Raw genomic sequence first — 24,211 nt, 5'->3', positions numbered from 1 at the left:
TATTTTTTAATAAATTTATCAAAATTTAATTCAATTTAATTACTATAATATAATTAAAATATTAATAAATTAAAATATTTATTTTATTAAATCAAATATTACAAATTAATCCTAATCAACTATATGCTAACTTTTACCTTCATCATCTGATTTAAAATAAAAATTATTCTCGTCATTCTAATGTGCTTGTATATATATATATATATATATATATATAGATACGTAAAAACATACTTGTCCGTGTTAGTATACGTATACGCATGCATACATACATATATATATATATTTAATTTATAGAAATTACATTTTTATTCAATAAAAGGCTTAATAAAAAACAATAAATTTGGAATTGTCAATACTATTTCCAGCACTCTACGTATGACTTAACTATTCAATCTTTTTAATATTTACTTCCATGCGAACTTTACCTCTTACATAACACTATTTGTTTGATTGGACGCATATACCCTAATATATTTCATGTATATATCAATATCTATACATTTATATATACTATAATGCAATCTACAGTATTAATACACACACACACACACACACACATATATATATATATGCACATTCATATATTACTTCTAACGTCCGTCCACGGTCCAATCTTAATTAATTTTGTTTTCCATCACATGATCAGCACAAGATACCAACTAAAACAAAAATTAACACACACAATTTCTTTTTTAATTAAATATAACTGGTAAAAAACACCGTACTTAATTAATTATACCCCATGATACATTTTTCAGAAATGATCATATAAATATAAGTTTCAATACTTTATATTATCATTATAATCTTCAAGGCAGTCCACCACCAAAGCCACCGCCGCCACCAGCTCCACCACCGAACCCACCACCAGCTCCGCCACCAGCTCCACCGCCAAACCCACCACCACCACCAAACCCACCACCACCACCGGCTCCACCACCAAACCCTCCACCTGCACCACCTCCTGCACCACCACCGAACCCTCCTCCTGCACCACCTCCTGCACCACCTCCTGCACCACCACCGAGTCCGCCACCACCTCCGGCACCCCCACCAAACCCAGATCCAGCTCCACCACCTAACCCTCCCCCACCACCTAATCCTCCCCCACCACCACCTCCAAGACCACCACCACCGCGGTGAAATAAATTCTTCTGATCCTCAAATAAACCCTTCTGATATTCATCATTCCCCACCAGCTTCCTGCAATCAATGCAGGTCACAACAAGGCCAAGAAGCAAAATGAGAAGAAGCTTCTTCATTGTGTTGGTTATGTGAGTGGTGTAGTACTGGAAAGAGATGATGAGCAGTGAGTAGTGGGGAGTGAAGAAAGGGGTTTATATAGATGGAGAACAGAGAAGGGATTAATGGCGGGGAAGAAAGGTTAATTAAATTTGGATCATCTTCTCATCTAAAAACCGTGTTGGGAGAGTTAATGCACCCAACTGTCGCTTTTGAAAAAGGAAACACCTTCACCATGCCTCGCCCCTGACCATTCCCAAGTTGGCCTGAAAGACTTTTCTGTAGTTATACATATATGTACAGTATCTATATGTATATAATATGTTTGAATCTGTGGGGTTTCTGTTCATCTTCGTTCCTCAGTAGTTTTTGCATGGATTCTTTATACGGGCCCCACATTCATGTACGTACATTCCCTCTGCGTAAATAATGAGGCATTGTAGTTTCACCGTAAGTCACAAATATATATATATATATATATATATTAAAACTCAAACCACGTCTCTAATTTTTAAAATTAATTATACAATATATAAATTATAGTTAATTAAAAAATAAATTTTATTTTTATATTTGAAAATATTAGATAAATGACTATTATATATTTTATCAAAATTATTGTAATATTTATAAATTATGGAAAATATGATATATAATTAATTCAAAATTGCATTTTATCTTTATATTATAAAATTTTATTGAAATGTAATTCTTGTGAATCAAAAATTAAAATATATTTCTATATTTATAAATTTTAAATAAATAACTATTATATATATATTATTAAAATTGTTTTTATATTTAGAAATTATAAAGTTAAGATTTGTAGTCAATTAAAAAAAATAGTGTTTTTATATTTCAAATTTTAATAAATAATTATTATATATATTATCAAATTAATTTTATTTGAAGCAGATAATATTTAAAATATCTTCTCTCTATATATAACTATAATTATTATATTAATTTTATTTTTATATTTTAAAATTTGAGTGAATAATACTAAAACTTTATCTTTGTATAGTATATATATTTATAATTAATATATCTAACATCTTATTTCAATTAATGGAAAATTCCATGTCGCCTCCGGTATTCCTTATATATACATATATATATATATATTGATTCTATAGATGTTTGAGTGGGTTTTTAAATCGTGGGTGTGGGTGTGGGTGTGGGTGTGGGTGTGGGTAATTTTAACTACAGATGAAAGTTGTTTTAATGGAATTACTTGAGAAATTAAGTGATTGGTCCCGTTTAGGAAAGTAAACAGAAAGAAAATTGATCACGTAGTCGACAATGAATTAAATCAAGACCCTGCAAATGCAAATACATTTAAAAGATTTCTGAATCTGATCATCCGAGAAATTTTCCACCAGCTCCATTAATACCTTCAATACATATATATGTATATATATATGTACATATATGCAAAATGTTATTATCAAGCAGCTGCAAAGCATTTACTACGCCGTCGTTTACAATCTAATTATTTTTAATAGATTGTTGTCCAAAGTCAAGATTGTAGGGCTCACTAGAATAATGAGTAGGTGAGTTGACCCAAAAAGTCTTCATACTTCATTAATGAAGATCCATGATTGTATCTACTCTCTCAATAAAACTACTTGTCAATATATATTATCTCCAACATTTTTAGATAACTACGAATTGACAAACAGGCATTCCACAGGGATTGGGCCCAATAAAATTTGAAGAATTTGAATCTATTATGGGCACCCAGAAAACATAACAAGAATTTGAATCCTCTTTCTGCATATTTAGCATGAATTCTCAAATAGACGAGAAATTTAGAAGGTTGAACTTTAGAGATCATGTAGAATGCAATCCACATGATTCTTGTTTGAAGGACAGTGAATCAAGATTCTAGACCTTGATCACATGGTAGATGTATGTTCTTTGAATCTTTTTGTTATTGGTAAGTTTGATAGACTTTTTATTTAAAATTTGGCCGGTAAAATAGTCTGCTCCTATTTTGGATTTTCAACTTTCATAATAATTTCTAGTTGAATGAAGATTTTTTGAAGGCATTCCCTTCCTTCACTGCATTATGGTTTGTCTCGTAGGCAAATCTAACAGTGTATTGACCTTTACACACTCAGGAAGTCATGCCTTATACTTGTAGAGAGCTTTTTTTAAGGATCTTTTAAATTGTTATCGAGTCAAATTGGCTTGTGATTTTGTTTGGATCCGAATTCATTGTTCGTTGGCAGATGAGCTAGCTAACAAACAAGTAACTGTAATCTTTTTGTCATGACTAGGATTAGAATCCCTTCAGTATGGGAATCCAAGATATGTGAATTATGTTGTCATCCCTTACCATTCTGCAGGTCCCTTCAGCAATTAAAAATCTAGTTTTTAGAACTCCTTTCTGAAATGGAGAGTCTTTCTTCTTAGGTTGCTATGGAATATCAGTTCATAACTGTTCTTCTGTTTGAGTTTCAGGGGAATTGCCCCATTGTCCCTTTGAATTTGTTTCAATCTGTTTTCATACATTAACGTTGCCTCATCGAGAAATTGCTACAAGTTGGTCACTTGGTTTGATACTCATGTTGATTTTGTTAGAGTAGAATTATAATTGAATATCCATGACATGCATATGGGCATTCATTCCATTCATCAAGTTCATGTATATGAGCTGAGATTCTGATGGTAACCTTTTTTTTCTTCGGTTAAGTTTCTTTCCTATGCTTGAAATGGAGGCTACTGATAGGTGTTACTGATCGGTATATATGCAACATCTTAAAATTTGGCTAGTTATATTATTTCCTATGCTCCAACACTAATAAAAACTACAGAGTTCAACATTAATTTCTGGTCTTTTTTGCAATTCAAATTCTAAGTTGCAAACTAAAATGATCTCGGCCAAACAAAACTTAGTAATCATAGACAAGGATCCACACCAGCATGACTGGAATAAAGTATGCCATGAGAACTAACCCCAGATAATTCCACAGGCTTCCTTAAGCATTATCCGACTTCTCCAAGGCTGCAAAAGAAATTGAGTCAACGCAAAGATACGGGAAGGAAAATTGGAGATGAAAGGTTATAAAAGGAGGAACAAAAGTACTGTTGTAGTTCAGAAGCTTCTCAATGAGATCCACATGAGTCATGAGCATTCGCCTACAGCAATAGCGGACCAATCCCAGTGCATCAAGCGCATCTCTGCATGCCAAACAACCATAAGTAATTGTTTGTATCATACTGCCTAATTTAAAACTAATCCACAAAGTAGGTTATGCTTAAGTGATCAGTGCAATATTATGGATATAGAAGCTATCTACCCCTTACTCAGGCTAAAGATTGAAAGAATGCATTTTGCAAATAGCAGCTGAAAATAAGGGTACATGGATGACAGTGTATTAAATTTTATAACATAATGAAAATCACTAGGATGTTAAGGGTTAGAATCCATTGTTCAATGTATTTTTTCACCAGAAACATTAATTGCTGCTAGTCCCATACCTCAAAGGCATGGTGACTACATATTTCCAGCCCTTAGACAACAACAGAGAAAAGAAACTTCAAGGATAAAAGCAATGCAATTAATTAATAAATTATACCTCAGATAACATGTGGAGACACAATGCAAGGCATGGTAGAATTTCCAAACATCAATTTCCCATTACATACATGACACAGAATGAACAGAAAACAAGATAGAAACTCATACCAAAAACTAACATGGCAGATTTAATACATGCTAAATCATGAAACTAGGTTCCCTAGGTAACTGAAAGCTGCTTAAACCTTCTTCAGACAGGAACAAACTTTAGAAATATCTGACAGAGATTCGCCAACATAGTACGTGCCCATGATGATTAATAATTTCAGGGCCTAAATGAGGAGATTTAAGGTCAGTACTATGTAATTCAATTAAGAACTGCAAGTACTACATAACTCAATTAAGAACTGCAAGGTTATTACTACATTTTTTTTATAAAAAAAGTCAGCACCGTATCATAATTCAATTAAGAACTGCAATGTCAAAGACTTCATGCAGTTTGATCCCTAATCTATCATATATTATTTTTGCAATTTAAGAACTGAGCAGCAGTCCATTTATGCCATTATTCCCCATCAGTCAATCATATAGCAAAGTGAATTCTGCAAGGTCCAAACACAACTCACCCTTCGCTGTAGTCAGCCTGGAGAAGGTCAAGATAAGTATCCCACTTGTTACCAATTACCTAGAAAAACAAACAACAATATTCATACCCAAAATCAATGTAATTTAAAAAACAGCAAAACTGTTTTAAATACTTACCTTGCCGCAGGTAAAGCAACGAACTGGAATGATCATCTTTGCTTTTTCCGGACTCTGGTCACTCTTCCTCTTCCTCTCTCGGGTCTTTTCCTGTTATGGAACTCTTTCCCCTTGTAGCTCTGAAAGCATAACATGTGCATTCAGTCCAAATATTTTCTTTTTCCATAATTTTACACATCAGTATCAATAACCAACAAGATCATGTGACAACCAACCGTAACATCTGTCCAATTTCCGAAAAGCATGCATTTCAAGGAAAAGAACTTAAAAAGAAAAAAGAAAAAAGAAAAAACGTTAAATGAATATCTCAACTCACTACACCCAAATAATTCTTCCATATACATGCAGTGACTATCCAGTTAGTTGATAGAACTCGAACAAAGAGTCAAGATGAGAATCAAACATACTGATCATTCTTGCAATTTTTATAAGATATAAAATTAATCTAACACAGGCCTAGCCCACCAAACAACAGATATGGAGAACCAGATGAATTGAAATTCATAGATATAACCATTTAACCACAAAATTCCAAATAAACAAAAAGAAAAAGAAAAAAAGAAACGAGAATCCTATTCACTCAACCAATACACTGCTTAATTAATTAGATTCCAAAATATTCAGAGGAGAATCAAACAAACTCAAAACTCATCTAAGAATCAACAAGCACGGGTTAGAACTACGTTACCCTAAGTGTTGGTTTCGCACAGCTCGTGCGGCGCCTGGATTACGGTTCAGTGCGCCAAGACTGAAAAGCGGAACCGCGACAGGAGCAATTTTCCGTGCTCCTCGGAATCCGGGCAGTGAGTCTGAGATGGACGATGGAGAATGGCAGAGGAAGCCGCTCAAAGATTCCGGAAAGAGACGAAAGCTGAAGTAATTGGAGAGGGAAAGAAGAAAACTTATGGCGGGGTATTTATAGCACAGAATTTCATTGGGCTTATTTAATTATGTTTAATAATATATTTTTACACACAAAAACACCCTGATTTAATTAAATATTCGCATATAAATTATTATTTTTTTGTTTGAATTAATTAAATATTTTTCATTATTTTTTTAAAAGATTAAATTATTGTTTTATGTGTAATCGTGAATTAATTAACAAAAAATATTAATTTTTATTAATTTTATTTGAATATTATCGTTTTACTAAATAATTTAAAATTTTGTCTACACTCAAAAAAAATTATTTTCATAATTTTAAAATGGCACATCAATAATTAAATTAATTAACTAAAATTAAATCATCCATTGCAAAAATTTTATTTGGTTGGGACTTATATTTTTTTAATTTTTCGTTCACTAAAATTATATATGTATATAAATACATAATTTTTTTGTAAAGAGTATTGCTAATTTAACACGACTAACAATGAATGGACACTAAAAATTAAATTAAAGTAAAATAATATAATAAAATAAATGAAATTTTATTTTATATAATAATTAATAAAGTTATGAAGTTATTTATGAATTTATCAAAAAAGAAATAACAATAATATTAAATTAGCATTTATTTAATAGGCCAATGACGTACATATTGTGGCTGTCTTATTTTCTAGGCATCCAAACACTACATAAGAAAGAAGAAAATCATCATGCAAAGTAAGACAATGTATACCAAAACTGCGTTAGCAGTAAGCACGGCATAAAACGGTGCGCTATCTGGGTCAGCTTTCTCTCTTTCACTTTGGTCTTTCCCGGCAACGCGACTCGCTTCAGCTTTTTCCTTTCTTCTTCTTCTTCTCTGATTTTGCAGTTCCTCTCTTCTCTCTGTCTGGTCATCCTCGGTCTGGATCGGGCATCGGCTCCTTGGCATTCGATCAGAGGTTCACGTCGCAACCTCTCTTAGTTTCGTTGTCTGGTAGGGTCCTGTCAAACTCTTGAACATCTTTTGGAGGATCGTCTATCCTACTCTTCAATTTTGTGTAGCGTTTTCTTTCGTATTTTCTGGTTAAATGAAATAGATATTTCAATGGAATTTCAGTTCATTACTGTTCTTCTGTTTGAGTTTCAGGGGAATTGCCCCGTTGTCCATTTGAATTTGTTTCAGTCTATTTCATAGATTAACGTTACTTCTTTGAGAAATTGCAACAAGTTGCTCGTTTCGATTGATGTTTAAGTGATTTTGTTCGAGTAGAATTATAATTGAATATCCATAACATGCATATGGGCATTCGTCTAGTAAGGGGATGCGCATTCATCCAGTTCATGTATATGCTGAGCTGAGATTGTGATGGTAAACTATTTTTTCCGGTTTAGTTTCTTTCCTATGCTTGAAATGGAGGATATTGATAGGTGTTACTGATCGGTATATATGCAAGATCTTAAACTTTAGCTAGTTATTGCTACGGTATGTTATGTGTAAAACTTTTGCCAAAGGACTTACTGAATTAGGAGAAACTTATGGTAATGACTTGGAAATGTTTATGTTGGGTGCTTATCATGAATTAGGATAAACTTTTTTTTTTCTCTGGCTTTTTAAAATTTAGATTCCCTTTCATATATTCAAGAGAGTGACTTCATTTGCTCCGTCAATTTCTTCAGCAGAGGGAAGGAAGTGATCTCTTTCATATTTCTACATGCAGACTTTTCAAGCAACCAGAGTTTATAGCCTTTGAAAGTTTTATCATGATGATTGATATTTCTAGTGAACCAGAATATAATCTTGATACTACACCAACCTAAATTTTTCGGCTTAAGTTTTCATTTTTTATTTGTTGAAAAGGAATTCAGCTTTGGAGTTATTATTTATCTACTTGTTAGAATTGAGACGGCTTTGAAGCTCATGCTTGTCTTTGCCGATCCCAATTGTTTTGAAGTTCTTACTGACAAAAAGAGGATTACAAGTTCAAATAAGTGGAGCCATTTGGTTCAATATTTTTCTTTTAGCATGATATGTACATTCTGTTTTTTTCTCTGGGATTCGTTTAATGTGATACCACTTCGTAATATTGCTGCATTTTTGTGCTTCCTTTTGACAGGAGTTGGATTGCTTCAATTGATTCTGAAGTTGAATCATAAGGTTAGGATGGATAGAGAAGATAGTTTCACATTTTGTCAGGTGGGTTTAAATTAAATTTCACTGGGTGAGTCCCGTCAGTGTGAATTCTAGGTGTTAAAATTTTTGGTTTTCTGTTTAAGGTTAGTGCCCCCGAAAATCAAGACATTATTGAGGTGAAGAATCTTACATCAGGTGTAGATGATATTACTATTAAGGATGAGCTCTCAAATGGTTTTGGTAGCGATCAGAATGGTGGTTTTTTGTGGAAACCTAATTTCCTTATTGATGCCAACTCCAAGAAGCAGGAGACTGTAGGTTCTTTAAATTTCAATGTGATTTCGGCATCATCTTCAAGACAATCTAATGAATCTTCAAGACAAGCAGGCTCTAGCACCCTTGGAACTTCAGTTAAGAATCCAGAAGAACCTAAGGCTTCAGTTAAGAAACGTGAAGCCCGGGCCAAGGTTCCTTTTGAGAAGGGTTATAGCCAAATGGACTGGCTTAAGCTTACTCGGACACATCCTGATCTTGCAGGTACTTCTATGGGCCTTTCAGTAGTGTCTTAGAAGTCTGGGTATGTTTATAGACTCCTAATATTCTAGTGCCAATAGTGATAACAATTACACAGTGATATCACTTGTTCAATCTAGAAAAGTTCAAGGATGCTTTCCAGTTTCATTTGTGCTGTTTAAGAAATGTGAGCTTACACCCCACTTCTTTCTCAAAAATAATAGTTAAATGAATGGTAATGGACCCTTTTTTATTTAAAAGCCAATGGCTCTGTTCACCGCTCATCTAGTTGATACTATGTTTTGGTTTTGGGTTTTGATGTATGCTAATGTGTTTGTCTAAGCAGTGGAGACACTTGCCTTATTTGATTAAACTTCCTCCACTGTGAAAAATTATATAGATTTTGCTGAGTCATCCTTTGTTCAGTATATTGGAGTACAATATTGATGTGAACCTGTGCCTTGCGACCCTTTTAGGGAATAAAAAAAACTTAAAAATTTAGTTTTTGATGATGGTAGTTATTGTTCACCCTGATTTTGTGAATTTGTGCTTTAGGATTGAATGGACAGTCAAATAGAAGACTTATATCTATGAATGAGGTCAAGCAACACAAATCTGAAGGTTCCATGTGGACTGTTCTAAAAGGCCGTGTATATAATATATCTCCATACATGAAGTTTCACCCTGGAGGTATGGGCACGTTTTTCATGCTCTCTTCTCATTGGAGCAACTCCCGTGTGTTGTAGAGATATAGATAATTATATTGGCAAACATATCTTTCTAGACAAAGATCGATGTTGGCATACATGCATTTATATGGACAGACACTTGTTTAAGATGTGTTTCAAATGATTTTGTTTTATTTTTTATCAGTTTCAGCATGTTGAATAGGTGTTTTTTTTTAAAAAAATTCTAAAGGACAAATTAGGGGATCTGATACAAAGGCTTTTTGTTGATTTTGTCTCTCAGGATTTCATAGTCCATGTTATTTCAATGCACTTGCTTTAAATATTTTCCTAAGTTACATAAGCTATCACTATTTGATTGCTTGATGATTTCGTACTGTTATCGAACTTCAATCTGTCATCAGATATTATGTACTGACGGATAATATAGTTTAATAACGATGTGTCATGTAATAAGCTCATGTGCCAATAGCTCATGCCACCCAATTAGAACTATTGATTATGCACTTGAAGGAAGCAGCTGCACTGCAGCATTTTCTTTTTCGTATTCTTCTACCATTTTGAAGTTCTAATTTATTTCTTCTGTGACTCGTGCTATTTTATTTTAGTTCTAGAATCCCACAGGTTTGGAGTCATAGAAAACTTAGCTTGCTTAAATTTCTTCTTATCGGAAGACAGGCATTCTTGGCAAGAAGAAATATTTGTCTGCAATCTCAGCAGTGAACGAATGTTCTTAGTCTTTCTTACATGCAATTCATATTTATGGGTTTGTCCAGTACTTTACATGCAATTCATATTTGTGGATAACTTTCTAGGCTTAATTTGTACCTGGTTGTTAACTTGTGATCTCTATGTTGATTAACATTCTGACTTTCACCATGGACTTCACTATATCATGTTTCTAACTTCGTCATGGATTTCATTATGTCATGTTGGTTAAGTGGCTGGTTTTGTTTCTTCTCATACATGATTTTTACATAATTCAAGTGGAATCTGTCAGTTCGCTCCATCTTTGTTACTGTTTACATGGTCATGGAACTTCCACTCCTTGCTTGGAGACAAAACTAGTTAGTATCTTTTGAATGGTCTATGGGAACTATAGTCTCCTTGTTTATTAGTCTTGATAGTGCATCTAGCGAGCTTGTTCCTTTACCCTTACGTAAAATTTCTGTCTGATGAGTTTGGTGCTTTATTTTCAAAGCTTTACACATTTCCTGGATTTTGCTTAATAGTAAGAGAAGCATTACTTTGTGTTTAGTCACTGGATGTTCATGAATATTAAGTTCCAAATTCTTGATGTTTCTGAAACTTCCTAGTTGCGGTCTTGCATCTTGAGCTTTTTGGATTTGTTTGTTTGTTCTCCCTAATTGTGCATGTGATACATTAAAATATATCATCTAAACCCAAAAGTGTGGTACACATCCTATGTGCTTTGTGTTTCTGCTTAATGGCTTCTTTTTGACAAAATATCTTTATCAGGGGATGAAATACTGATGAAGGCAGTGGGTAAAGACTGTACATCATTGTTCAGTATCCTTTCATCGATTCAATTTATGTTTAATGGTTTGCCGGGTAAAGACAGAATCTTTTATGTTTCTTGGACCCTAACCCATGTGAAACTTCTTAAATGGTTTAGTTCAATTTATTTTGGCTTCTTATGGGAACTTCTCATGTTTGCCCTCTTCGTAGGGAATGCTTTCCCACTCATGTTTGGAATGAGAAACCATAATATGCCACTCTGATTGGAATTTGTTAATTTAGGCGTCAAAATTCTCATTTGGCATTTGGGATGTTATAAAAAATAGCTGGTAAAAAATTATGGCATCTGTTTGTTTAAGAAAGCTTGGAAGCCAGGCCATTGCCTGGGGGTTCCACTATGGTGTTTTGCAGGTATCTTGTGTCTTTTATGAATTTTTAATATTTTATAGTAATTCAGTATTTTTGTGCAGTAACCACTTAATATATATAGTCACTAATTACTATGGTGTTAAATAATTACTGCAAAGGATTGCTAAATTATTTTGAATTGTTATAAAATTACCATAGAGTCATTATGAATCTTAGACACCGGAAAACTTCCTTCAACCTGAAGAGCAGTTTTAAGAAAAGTAATAGAATGATAGTTAATCTGTTTGTTTCTAATTTTCTTCAAGCTAATGAAACTGTTCAGTTTAAGTCCTTAAATTTAACTTTAGACAAATACCATGCTTGCGATAATGCTGAATTCTTATTGGAGAATCTGTTTGTTTCTAATTTTCTTCAAGCTAATGAATCTGTTCAGTTTAAGTCCTTAAATTCAACTTTAGACAAATACCATGCTTGGGTTAATGCTGAGTTCTTATTGGAGAAGTGTCTCGTGGGAATGCTGGATGATAGTCGGTGAAGACCTGTGGTTCATGGCTGTCAAATACAGGGCTCAGCTGTTCTATTTTGCAGGCAGTATGGTATAAAGTCATTTCATGTTGTGATAGTCGTGTTGTATTCTTCATTTGAACTTTGGTAGTTGCAATAACCATCCATTCCATCCTTTAAATGCCTACTGAGACAACTAAAAAGAATTAAGTAATATTCCTTATATAAACCTAAAAGGAGAAAGAAGAAAATTTATAATCTGGATGGCAAAGTAGAAACTAGTAAGTCCATCCTTATTGTTGTAATTTTTGTCAATGACACTTCTGAATAATTATTTATTTTGGGAATGTACTGGTTCCTTTCTTCTATTGGATCATCGAGTCTGATCATAAAAAGATTCTATTCAAGCAAACCAATCTATCTTTTGTATGGGTTGGAACAAATACACATTTGATTGGAAATTCTAATGGAGTAAATAAAAGCATATTTCTGTGTAGTCCGATAAATAGTTACAGTCAACCGCTCCCATAGTTCATTTTCTTTTCGTAGAATTCTCTTTTAATTATTTTATAACAAATAAATAATGCAATATTGTGGAGTTAGAAGAGAAATGTTGAAACACATATGGGGTAAAATGAGAAGAAATTACCTTGTAAAATAGATAAATGTCGATGAGATATGTTCTTAAATCATTTTTTGTCGTAACAAAATTGAACGGCGAAGTGACCATAATTTGAGTATTCGGACAAAATAAACTAAAGTTTTTAGATAAAATTGTATAATCTTATCTCTCAATAGTGTCACACTGGAAATATTTCAAATAAAATTTTGTTGTAAATTAAGATTTCCATTATTAAACTAAGAACCTTAGATGGTTATTGACCCTATATATACATATACAGGTATACTACATACATATATCTATAAAGGAAAAAGTTGTTCCCGTAGCACCAAACCTTATCCGCGCACACAGAAAATTGAAGTGTGAATCCGATGACGAGGTGCATCCATTGGAATCCTTCACTTTTGGGCCTGCAACAGACTAGAATTCTGAACCCAAATCCCTGTTTTCAAACAAGGATTCCTTTGCAGTGCAGCATAATTCGATGCAAAAACTCACTGCTGACTCGCAGGTCGAATCCCCGTGCCCTCAACACTTTTCTTTTTGCTCTCAATACCCCGCCCCAAAAAGGAGATATTACTCAATTTCTTCAAACAAGGTTTGCTTGCTTTTCTCTATTTGCTTCTCCATTTTTATAAAATTTATTTAAAAGAATTATGTTAACTAAAGATTTCGGTCAAAATAATGAAAATTTTGAACTCTTTAACGAGAATGTTGACTGAAATTCAACTATTTTACCTTCAAAATTTTATGAAAAGTGTTAAATTTTGAAATAGATTGTTTAAATTTTGCTTCAAATTCATTCATTTGCAGTGTACAGCAATTTAAGATGTAACTCGATAATTCACGAATGGCTTATTCGTCTGATTTTTCAGTGCGGGACTTTTGTTTTTGTACTGGTTTGCAAATTTCTTGGTTCCAGATATAGTCTCCAAGTATTTCCATTTCGACAAGTTTAATGAAGATCAGAAGTCTACTGACGACTGAGGATATGAAGAAGCAATGGTGGACGTACACTTTTGAGCAGCACCAATTATTTTATTTTCATTCATCTAAAAAAAGAGAGAGAGAGAAAAAAAAAAAAAAAAAAAAACCCTCTTTTTACTCTGATGTAATTGTTGAGTTTAATTGATTCCTGATGTAAACATTTTATATTCAGTTAGCAGTACCTAATGCTGTTTTTATTTGGTGCATAAAAGTTACTGTTAAATTTACTTCGTTTAAAAAAAAAAGTTATTTTTTATAATTTATTTAGATATATATATATATATATATTTAATTCAAAATTTGAGATATGAAAATTTTAAATAAAAATGAAATCACATATTTTAAATTATATAATGAAATCATCTTATTAATTTGAGATTAATCTTTATATATAATATATTAAAATTTCATAGATAATAATTTTACATTTATTTATCAATAATAGGAAGAGACCTTAATGAAACCAAAGAACCAGAGATCGAAATCAAAATCAAAAGTAAAATCAGAATTTTTCAATCACCTGTAGAAGGATGATAATTTAAAAAATATTTATGTGCATCTGAATTTTTAAATACAAATATATAAAAGTTTAGAATTAAAGAAATTAAATATTAAAAATAATTTTACAAGAACAAACTAATAACACAAATTTCAAACTTAAAAGACCAAGGATTCTATATAAAATTATAAAAGCACAAATAACCTTCACAAAAAATATCATAAGGGTTTTAATTGTAATAAAATTGAACTACAAGTGTAACTGTAACTTACACTTTTTTCAATCATCTGTAAAAGGATAATTTACAATTACCAGAAGAATGATAACCTAACTAACCTAAAGGAGAGGAAGAAGTGAAAAAGAAGAATATCAGACAATTGTCCAATCACTTTCATCTGGTTTTTCAGATGGGGTTGCATTTTCAGGCTTAGGAGGCTTCTTTGAAAATAAAGATGACTTGCCATCAAAAAAATTGGCGAATGGCTGGCGGGTTGGCGTCTCATCAGATTTCTTTTGCGGTTCCAATGGTAGCTTTTTCTGCCCTTTATCCTTGCCACCAAAAATTAAACTGAGCCGCTTAAATCTACTTTTTGGTTCACCACAAGGGGTGGCAGGTTCTTCGGGTTTTAAGATTTCCTCAGGGCGAAGTAACATAGTCTCCACTGTTTCATAAACCTGATTCAACATGAAGATTGATGTCGTGAACTAGATCAGTAAAGTTTTGTGATTTACACATGGAGACAAGAAAGAAGCAAGACTAAATTTCATGCAGGTCTTAGATATTATTTTGGTAGATTTAGTTTTCTATAGTTCCAAGGATAGGTTCTCTGCTTTGGTTTTTGGGGGGTGATAGTGGAAAAGTTAACAGATAGAGTTTCAATAGTAGTTCCATGAACAATCCTTTTTTGAGCACGAATCAAGATCTGAAATAGGAAAAAAAACTGCAGGTTTTTCTTTTTCTGTTAGATGTAAAACGAGGTTAATCCAGACAGTTGGGGAGTTACCAGGCAGTTTGGAAGTTATTTATTCCTTACAAGTTAGTTTAAGAGTTTACTTTGTCTCTAACTTTGTATAAATTTTTTGCAGCTACAAATAAAGTTTGGAAGTTACCTATTTCTTAGGAGGTAGTTCTAGTGTTTTGTCTAGTCCTTGAACTTCTATAAAAATTTACAGTAACTATAAATGAAAAAAACAGGCAGAATTTGTCAAAGGAAAGTGTGATTTCTTGTTTAAACTCAGAGATCGAAGTTTTTTCTTCTTAACGAGCCCTTAACAAAGAGATCCAGGATCTTCTCATGACAAACCCTTATTGTTAGAAATCAAAAGGTTTTTTTTTTTGAAACAAGAAAGATTATCTCTTTCTGAGCTGTTACTCTCTTCCACAAAAAACCCATAACTATATTGAATTTAGGGTTAGCACAATTCCACATAAGCACTGCAGCGGAAATAGGAAACAGGAAAAGGAAAAAAAATTATATTTACAGGATAAATATCACAGCAACTCATAAGCTGCATGCATGTATTCCATTTTAACTTCTCCTATCGTTTGAAATAAGGAATCCAGGCCATCATAATGATATTTACTATTTTGGATAATCAGTGGTTACTGGTTCACCAAAGCATAGGTCAAATACATGAACATTCAGTCTGCCAAAGTTAAACAGAACCTACCTGGCAAAGATCATCAACTTTCTCATTCCATGTATCTCCCTGGTAAATGGCAACTGCATAGTCTTTGCATTCATTGAACAGCTTCGACAAATCTTCGTTTGTGGAGAATCTAGGTTCACTCAATATGAATCCCAAACCAAACTGAAATTTCAGAAAAGATGACCATTACTTCTTCAAAATTGGAACTATTAATCAAATCATCTCATAAAAATGATTTTTAAAAAGAAAAAAGATAATTATAGAAATAATAAATTGTGGGCCACAAGTTTTCTGTCAACAGAATTCACAGAAGTCGCTAAAGGCCAATAGAGAAGGAAGAGCTTTATTATAGTGCGTGTGGGCCTGAGACATCTTCCAGCCTCAAAAAAGCCCATGACACGTCACAGAGACTTAATTTATTCCCAAAGAATTGCTTAAAACCAATTTAAGTTAGAGAATACAGTTGACTGGGACACATTTTAAATTGATAATGGAATTTACAGGAATAATGGAAAGGTTGAAGCAACTGTAACACATCACTATGTTTTACCATTATCCTACACAACTAAGAGAGTTATGTTCACAAATTTGTGAACATGGCCAAATACACCAAAGAAGCAAATCTTACTAAAGCTGAACCTACAGCAAAGAAGATCAGGCATTCTCCACTCAAATTGGCTAAAGTTGACTAAAGTTGAACCTACATCACTATGTTTTATACGCATCCCTTAAATTGGGGGGTCGGTGTGTCAAATTTTGTCCTAAGACTTCCCACTCTCTTAAGCTTTCATTTTTTAGAAAAATGATACCAGAAATAGAACGCAAAGAGACGATTAAATGCATTGCCTACATGATATACCATCTAATATTCAAATAGAGCCACATTTGAAGAGAAATTTCCCCATTTCTGCTATGGCATGAAGCGAAAAAGATAAATGAATAATGGATGTTGACTTATGGGAAACTTAAACCAGAAATTTGAAAAGAAAACAGACTTTATTCAATTAGATAACTTACTAAAGAAACAAAGAGTTGCTCAAAAAGTTCCAAAGGGGAGATGTCCTCTAAAGCATTCAGAATACTTTCACTACAAAATTGACAATACCATTGCACTTCTGGTAAGCATAATCCTTAAATTTAAAATTTGTAGGTAGTGTCATCAACAATGATCCTTCCAGCTTACACTGTCAAATCCTCATCAAGCAGAGGTGTTTGTTTAACTGCTGGCACTGGTTTGGCAGTTTCCCAGAGTTCACGCCACAAATTACCTAACATCAACACATCCTTATTTGTTAAAACAGTGACATAATACAATTTCCAACCAAGTGAAAGTGATGGCTAGTACTCAAAATTCCTAGTATATGTCAGCTTTCTACCCCACATGTTACAGAATCCATGCAACAAATTATCATTTATTTTTGTGCAGCAGAATAAACTCATGTTCTTCCCACACTCTCTTAAATATACATGGACTGTTTACTTGCACATCTTGAAACCATCCCAAGACATTCTCAGGCATCATGCAAATCCAAATTCATGAAACCAGCTGAGAAGCTAGCCTAAAGACTAACAGAACAGAACTTTTGTTAAATCCTTTAAAACTCAATCATTATTTCCAGAATACAATACATGGATATTTTTTAGATATTAGTGCCAGAAATCCTCCCACTAATATTCCCAGGACACTTGCACTTTACCCTGAAAACTCTGCGTCTTTTATAACACAACCAAGCCATTGGTAAGGACCACATGTACCATATGTCTATCTGATGCATCTGCTAATTTAATGAGATCCTCCACTGGGGTTTCAAGGGCAAGGACTCATGGTTTTCAATAAACCCAGATCATTAAGATAACAGCTCTAGACCATGTACCAGAAGCATAGACAAACCACCAGCCAAAAGTTCTGTTCCATTTCAAAATGAAAATCAAGCAGAAAACAAGGATCCCCTCTTGGAAAAACTAAAAATGAGGATCAACCATGTCACTTCACCAGAAGACTTTTTAAGTGACTTTGTCCAATTGCAAATACTCATTAGCTAAATGGAGAGTACTCAACAATAATAGAGATTTTCTTTCTAGATGGAAATTGAGCATCAAAAATAGCATTCCCTTTATTTTGCATCAGCATACCAGTGTTTACTATGTCACTTGCACTTAGTATTGACTATCAACATTTTGGAACACTAATAAAAGACTTCAAATGCAGAAAATTAGTCAAAGAGAAAAAGATCAAGGTATACCTTCTTTTTGCATTCTACTACTTAGTTGACCTCTTGTACTCAAAGAATCACCATCTTCACAGGATTTTACCTCATCATTACAGAGCTCACTTTCAGTCCAATCTGGTGGGGAGTGCCATCTCACAAAATCTTCTAAAATACAACCAGGATTTGCAGCCTAATACAGTTAGAAGCAATATTTAGTTAAGTACATCTTAAAAACTGTCCTAATATTTTTTAAGCCTATTGTCTATCTGTTAGATAGAAAAACTTTCATTCCATAAATCACCTTGAAAGCCTGCATGTCAGAGAGGAGTTGAGAACACCCAGCACCCATGCTGACCATCAAAGAGAAGGAAATTGTCAAAAGAAAGCTACAATAATGTGACAGAAATGTTTAGCTAAATAAGAGCATTTTCTTCATGTTAGTCGTAAGATGCTAACATCAGCAAAACAAAGGGTGCCAAACATCATTGACAGGTTGAATGCAACCAATTTTACACAATCACCAATACATACAAATGCATAGTCATCAAAATATTGAATATGTAAAAAGAAACAGATAAAAAACTAAGCAAATATTGGATATAAAAGTAGACTGAAAATCATTTTCCATGTCAAGAACATGCTGCAGACCCAAACTAATCACAGCAAAGATAACTGTTATCATTCTTGGCCAGGGAAACGAAGAAATGAGATTGGAAATATCCTGCAGAAAATGGAAAGGTTCAAAAACTGAAGATTTCCCTGTCTGTTAACCAGAAATTTTGCCAAGCTCCTATCAAAGTTCTCTCTCTCTCTCTCTCTCTCTCTCTCTCTCTCTCTCTCTCTCTCTCTCTCTCTCTCTCTCAAACTCTCACCAATTGAAGAACATAACCTGAAACTTTTCAGTACTCTTGACAGGAAGCAAATACAATATACCCTAAATAAATTATACTTCACCATGACCATTTATTTAATCAGGTTCTAAAATTTTTTTTCATTATAATTTGGTCCTTCAACTTACAAAATTATTTTAATTCTGATTTTTCTATGGAATTGTTAGAATTTTGATAGAATACAACAGAAACTATTTCTATTTTACTCATATTTTGTTTTCTATGAATAAGAAAGTTGTAACAACTGAGTACTGATCTTAATAAACTTAAAAAGAATGATTAATTTGTTTTGTTAAACCATGCAGATTATAATAGACATCAAGGAAGAAAATGAAGGCTGCAATGACTACTTTTTGGATATTTTTTTTCAATTCCTAATCCTATATAGAAGAATTATATATTCAAGTCATTTTAATGTAACTCAAGCAACACATGAAAAAGCTTTTCCATTTCTGTAAAAAATTTAATTAAAAAGATTATGTTTAAAATATATTTTATAAGTCCAATGACCTAATTGGTATGAAAAAGTTTTGGACTGAATTGTAACACAACCCATTGTTCGGATACTAAATTGATAATTTACCATTAATTTTATGTTAGAATTATGATCTACATCCCTAGCATAAAAAAATTTAAATAATCAAGGATAAAGCACGCATTGGCTCCCAACATTAGTGGATAATTCCCAAAAAAACCATTCAAATATGTTATATAAACTAATTAGTGATCTCAAATTAATAACTAAAAGTTTTAGTCAAATATCATTAACATATCTTTCAGCACCCAAAAGAACATGAAAGATAATAAAAGTTTAAAAAGGTAACAATCTTACTGGAGCATTTAGCAAAAGGATGTCTGCGAGAAAAATGTTTATTTAAGAGGATCATTAGAAAAATATTAAGAGGTACTGCCTTGAAATCATTATTACAAGGTCAAGCATCCTCACCTCCCTGTTCGGAGCACAAACTCCTCCGTTTCTCTGATGACATCTTCTGTAAGCAAAGGTCCTTCCTATATTGGGATAGATCAATATAGGTCTAAGTCATGGCAGTATTCTTTTTCTTTTGGAAATAAATCAAGCCAGTAGTATTGAAAAGGTGTTAATCATTCAAGATATTATTGATCTAACCTGTGTAACAGGAGCATATACAGGCTCACCAGTTTCCAACAATTTAAATTTTTCGACTTGATGATCAGCTCCTAATCGGAGAACAAGCTCTCCACTGCTAGTCCTAGCGTACAGTAGAGCGCTTGAAGAAACCGTGCCTGTAGAAACAGCTGATTCATCAATACTTGAACTGGCTTGCCTCATTACAGAATCTAATGATTCAGTGGCGATGGTGCGTCGTCTTTTCCTGGAAAGACAACAATTCATAACCTGCAATTGCTGATGCAAAAGACAGGAATTTAAATCTGGAATCTCATCCAGAGGAATGCCTGGCACGTGTTGTTCTTCAGACCAAAGTCTTCTCAACTGCATGTTTAAAGGATTCCAAACGAGTTTTCAGGAGAGAAATACCAATAAGTGTCAAGCAGCATATTCCGCTACAATGTATCAAAATATTAAATATGTATGGTTTACTAAATTGGGTGAAAAAAAAAGCTTAGAATAAGAAATATTAATTGTCAGGAAAAAAAGAAGTCAGGCATATGGAAGATATAGTTGCCCGCATAAGATGACAAAATATGTGCTCCCTGTAATCTGATGTAAAGACGACATTAGAAGCTCATATCATAACAGTTCTCATGTAAAAAAAAAAAAAAAAGATTCTCAGTTCTTCAAGATCAAGGAGACATCTAAACAACCAAGGTTCTCATTGAACATCAACAATTCAAATTAGTTCAGACAATAGGAGCTCAAAGCAGCCACTTACTTCGGTAACAACCTTGCACCAAAACAAAGCCATTCTCCGCATTGTTTTAAAACTTCCAATTACTTCAGCCAGCTTAACAACTAAGCTCTCAGGAGGAGCACCATGAATATCTCTAGGAAAAGATGTCAAGTCGTAAAGTGCCTCTGAATCAGAGCCAGTCTTCCTTCTGAGGAAGTTCCCCTCTGTGAACATCTTGCATATATTACAATCAAAATGAAAGATCATCAAAGGATATTGACAAAATGTTAAAGATGAAAATTATGCTCATACGAGAAGGTGCTGTCCCGCAGGCTCATAGCATATGAACATACCTCCATCAAACAACAAACTTATCAATGACAAGACTTTATCCTCATCACCCGAATCAAATCCAACTTTATCCTCTTTGTCACGAAGAACTAATGACTTCACTGCAGACAGGGTCAAAGCTGCCCTCTCCCTGACAGGTGATGAATCTCCAGTTGATGCCAAAAAGTCTTTAATTGATTTAGACCTCTTTCCAGCCCTGGAAATTAGTTCAGAAGGAATGAAAATAAAACAAAGATATGATTAATACAGTAAACAGGAAATAGCACTTAGTGGGGGTAAATCACAGATTTAAAAAAAATCAGCATGTTCTCTGAGGATAGTCAATTTTAGAAGTGCTCTTTTTTTTTCTTCTTGAGAAAGTTCAATAATAATTTAATATATCCCAAAACTCACTCAACAGCTATAGCCAGTTGCTTCATGACAGATGTTGGAGGAATACTATTTGCATCTATCGAATTTAAGCGCTCTACTAAGGCAGCAACTTCTGACCCCTATAAAACAACCAAATCATCATAAAAAGGAAATAATCCATTTACTAAAAACGATATTAAACGAGGCAAGCAGCAAATAATTCACATCAATCAACACTAACAATTGTTCAATCTGATGAGAATAACAAGCATTGAAATCTCTATAAAAAATGGGAAAATGAAGAAAATAGCATGGACAAAGGCAAAAAGGCAAAGGAACTGAATATGTAAAAAGTCTCCTACCTTTGACTCAAGATCATTTTTCATTTTAAGCAGGTATACATTCTCATCATAAAAAGGCACAGCCATGGCAGAATTGTCCACTTTCTCAGGATTTTCGACTACTTTTCTCCCTATTCTAATGTTCTTAAATCTGTCTTGCCAGTCCTGTTTTGTGCCAATATGAGCAGGCCTCCACCTTGGAGGCTTCACTTCATGCTGTTCCTGTTTCAAAAAATACAACTGAGGAACCAGATAACAGTATTGATTTTAGGTAAGAAACTTTTAAACAGCTAAGTCATCAGTATGCAAAATGTGTTATCGCATGAAGACCACATGAATAACAATTCTGTTGAAAATTTTGCAGGATAAAATATAATTCAAATTCCTTAATTCTACACTGAACTAAGTGAATCATAAACTGATTCGATTCCATCAATAGGAAAAAGAGTTCCGCTCTATTCTATCTCATTGATATCAGCTTGCCTAGCGTGATTTTTTTTTTCTTGAAATAAAGCCTGCCCAGCGTGATAGCAGTTCAACATTTAAAAAAAAATATTTAGAATAACCTTAAATATTTTCTTCCATTTTCTCGTCAACCAAACTGAAACGACTTGACATCTTTACAAATTTAAATTACAAAAGCGCAAAAAACAAAAGAAAAGAAAACAACTGAACAGCTTCAATCAACATAAACCAAAAGGAGAAAATTCGATTCAAATCAAAATTCAGTTTCACCGAGAAAAGCGATTCCAAATTCCAGAAAACGAAAAGTAAATTCGAGCGAAAATGTACGTTTACCTTTGATTCATCGTCTTCCTTCGGTGACCGCTTATCAGAATCTTCGCCGATTAATCAAGAAGATAACTCGGTGATCAATTTTTCATTATAACAGCAAAAATCCAATCCAGTACGATAAATAAAAAAGTAAAATATAAAAAGACGAATAAATTCAGAGAAACGTAATGAGAGGATTATCTGTTAACAGTCAAAATTAGTAAATATAAACTAAAAACAAAAAACCTGCGATAGATATTAAAAGGAATTCATTAAGATTTTTTTAAAATAAGGAAAACTTAGATACCTAGATCAGATTTCAAATCAGTGAAAACACGCTCCGCTTTAGCAGCCGCAGAATGGAAGGCAGTCCTGGCTTTGGAGACAAATGAGGAGTGCGCCTCCATAGTGGGCGCACCCGCTAGATGCGCAGGTTAAGATGTGTTGGAGATGTATCAATGAAACGACACGAGGAAAACGAGAAACGGCACCGTTTTGAAGGAGAGAAGGAGACAGATTACATCAGGGAAAGGGAGAGAGAAGAGTACTTTGCAATGGGGATGAAGGAGATTGGGAGAAGAGTAGACTTCTAATTTTGTGGGACCCGCCAGTGATTTTAATACTCATTCATGTGCGCTCTTTTAGTGAGTATAAATTTATTTATTTTTATGAAGCATTAAATTAAGCTGCGTCGTTTTTGGTACTGACAGAAGACGTGCAATATGATTCTATTAACCAATATTTAAGTGATTTTGATTTTTATTCTGTATAAATTTGTTATATATTATGTTATAATTAAAAATAAATTATGTAACATAATATAATTAAAATTAATTTTATAAAATTTTAATTTTAAATTTATAATTCTTGTTTAAGAAATAAAATTTAATTTAATTGAATGTATATATCAATTTTTAAAATCACATCATGATATATACTAAAATTTATTAAAAAAAATATATTATTTTCTACCTTGTTAACTAAATTTTTATCGTACTAAAAATAAGATCTTTTAAGATTTATATATTAAAATTTTTTAACAAAAAAAGACACAATATTTATTTTGATAATTATGAGTAATTATTTCACATTAGAATTTTGAATGAATCAAGAAAATATAACTTTATTATTTGAAAAGAAAGTAAAAATCAATCTGCAAAATTTAATTTAAGAATATTTTAAATATTAAAAACACTATATTATATTAAAATAATAATTACTCTTAGTTAATTAAAATCATATTTTTGGCAAAGGGATAAGGGAAATGATGTGAAGTAGATAAAATATTTTGATGAATAGGCAATGGATAATGTTGTCTTTTCTTATTGGATAATTAACCCTTATATTATTCAAATGTCAATTTTACTATTATTTAACTGGGATATTTTCTTAGAAATCTCCAATATCAATTTTACTTTTACTTTTACTTTTACTTTCTTTTGTCTTTACTTCGTATGAAGCTGATCAAAGAGGTAGGTAGCTATTTTTCAAACCCAAAAAAAAAAAAAGAGTAGTTAATTTTGTTCTTTTAACCTTTCTAAATTTAATAATCAATGGAGTACAATTTACTCCATCTCTTCATTATTTGCAAAGATTTATTGAATGTCTTTCTTAGC

The 24,211-nt window shown here is 32.9% G+C and overlaps 4 protein-coding genes across 10 annotated transcripts; 1 reads left to right on the top strand and 3 right to left on the bottom strand.

The window, feature by feature from the left end:
* Nucleotides 1–585: 585 nt before the first annotated feature.
* Nucleotides 586–1,499, bottom strand: GRP5 (glycine-rich protein 5). The gene has a single exon (XM_022050398.2). The coding sequence runs from the start codon at nt 1,263–1,265 to the stop codon at nt 813–815; it is 453 nt and encodes a 150-aa protein (XP_021906090.1). The 5' UTR covers nt 1,266–1,499; the 3' UTR covers nt 586–812.
* Nucleotides 1,500–3,999: 2,500 nt separating this feature from the next.
* LOC110820688 (DNA-directed RNA polymerase subunit 10-like protein) lies at nt 4,000–6,364 on the bottom strand. The gene is made up of 5 exons (XM_022050264.2): nt 6,222–6,364; nt 5,534–5,652; nt 5,398–5,456; nt 4,337–4,431; nt 4,000–4,255 (listed from the first exon to the last, which is right to left on the bottom strand). Exons 2-5 carry the CDS (start codon nt 5,567–5,569, stop codon nt 4,230–4,232), a joined length of 216 nt encoding a protein of 71 aa, XP_021905956.1. The 5' UTR covers nt 5,570–5,652; nt 6,222–6,364; the 3' UTR covers nt 4,000–4,229.
* Nucleotides 6,365–7,039: 675 nt separating this feature from the next.
* On the top strand, nt 7,040–12,456 carry RLF (reduced lateral root formation). Of its 6 annotated transcripts, none has more exons than XM_022050339.2 (7): nt 7,040–7,192; nt 7,296–7,365; nt 8,521–8,600; nt 8,681–9,074; nt 9,606–9,740; nt 11,216–11,266; nt 11,932–12,456. In XM_022050339.2, the coding sequence occupies exons 3-7, from the start codon at nt 8,568–8,570 to the stop codon at nt 12,117–12,119; spliced, it is 801 nt and encodes a 266-aa protein (XP_021906031.1). In that variant the 5' UTR covers nt 7,040–7,192; nt 7,296–7,365; nt 8,521–8,567; the 3' UTR covers nt 12,120–12,456. The 6 variants fall into 6 exon arrangements, with proteins under 6 accessions (XP_021906031.1, XP_021906029.1, XP_021906034.1 ...); XM_022050337.2 differs by having other exon boundaries at nt 7,296–7,400; XM_022050342.2 differs by having other exon boundaries at nt 7,042–7,192; nt 7,296–7,400; nt 12,043–12,456.
* A 1,940-nt stretch (nt 12,457–14,396) lies between these two features.
* On the bottom strand, nt 14,397–23,159 carry LOC110820652 (Rab3 GTPase-activating protein catalytic subunit). Of its 2 annotated transcripts, none has more exons than XM_022050195.2 (14): nt 22,903–23,159; nt 22,620–22,660; nt 21,843–22,043; nt 21,523–21,620; nt 21,132–21,325; nt 20,821–21,002; nt 20,076–20,420; nt 19,893–19,957; nt 18,358–18,406; nt 18,090–18,246; nt 17,030–17,114; nt 16,864–16,933; nt 15,868–16,008; nt 14,397–14,871 (listed from the first exon to the last, which is right to left on the bottom strand). In XM_022050195.2, exons 1-14 carry the CDS (start codon nt 23,000–23,002, stop codon nt 14,566–14,568), a joined length of 2,034 nt encoding a protein of 677 aa, XP_021905887.1. In that variant the 5' UTR covers nt 23,003–23,159; the 3' UTR covers nt 14,397–14,565. The 2 variants fall into 2 exon arrangements, with proteins under 2 accessions (XP_021905887.1, XP_021905888.1); XM_022050196.2 differs by having other exon boundaries at nt 21,843–22,037.
* Nucleotides 23,160–24,211: the final 1,052 nt, after the last annotated feature.

This window comes from Carica papaya, chromosome 4 (assembly GCF_054855325.1).
Source record: "Carica papaya isolate Zhongbai chromosome 4, ASM5485532v1, whole genome shotgun sequence".
Taxonomy (NCBI): Eukaryota; Viridiplantae; Streptophyta; class Magnoliopsida; order Brassicales; family Caricaceae; genus Carica; species Carica papaya.
This window is presented reverse-complemented; position numbering and strand designations above follow the sequence as displayed.

Excerpts from the sequence above, each read along its gene's own strand:
- GRP5 (XM_022050398.2), bottom strand. The coding sequence starts at position 1,265 with ATGAAGAAGCTTCTTCTCATTTTGCTTCTTGGCCTTGTTGTGACCTGC.
- LOC110820688 (XM_022050264.2), bottom strand. The coding sequence starts at position 5,569 with ATGATCATTCCAGTTCGTTGCTTTACCTGCGGCAAG. Across the intron at positions 5,457-5,533 it reads GTTGCTTTACCTGCGGCAAG|GTAATTGGTAACAAGTGGGA; the intron begins GTAAGTATTTAA and ends TTGTTTTTCTAG. Across the intron at positions 4,256-4,336 it reads GAAGCTTCTGAACTACAACA|CCTTGGAGAAGTCGGATAAT; the intron begins GTACTTTTGTTC and ends TTTCTTTTGCAG.
- RLF (XM_022050339.2), top strand. The coding sequence starts at position 8,568 with ATGGATAGAGAAGATAGTTTCACATTTTGTCAG. Across the intron at positions 9,075-9,605 it reads GACACATCCTGATCTTGCAG|GATTGAATGGACAGTCAAAT; the intron begins GTACTTCTATGG and ends TTTGTGCTTTAG. Across the intron at positions 11,267-11,931 it reads AGACTGTACATCATTGTTCA|ACAAATACCATGCTTGCGAT; the intron begins GTATCCTTTCAT and ends ATTTAACTTTAG.
- LOC110820652 (XM_022050195.2), bottom strand. The coding sequence starts at position 23,002 with ATGGAGGCGCACTCCTCATTTGTCTCCAAAGCCAGGACTGCCTTCCAT. Across the intron at positions 22,044-22,619 it reads AGGAAGACGATGAATCAAAG|GAACAGCATGAAGTGAAGCC; the intron begins GTAAACGTACAT and ends TTTTTGAAACAG. Across the intron at positions 21,003-21,131 it reads AAGTTTGTTGTTTGATGGAG|AGGGGAACTTCCTCAGAAGG; the intron begins GTATGTTCATAT and ends AGATGTTCACAG.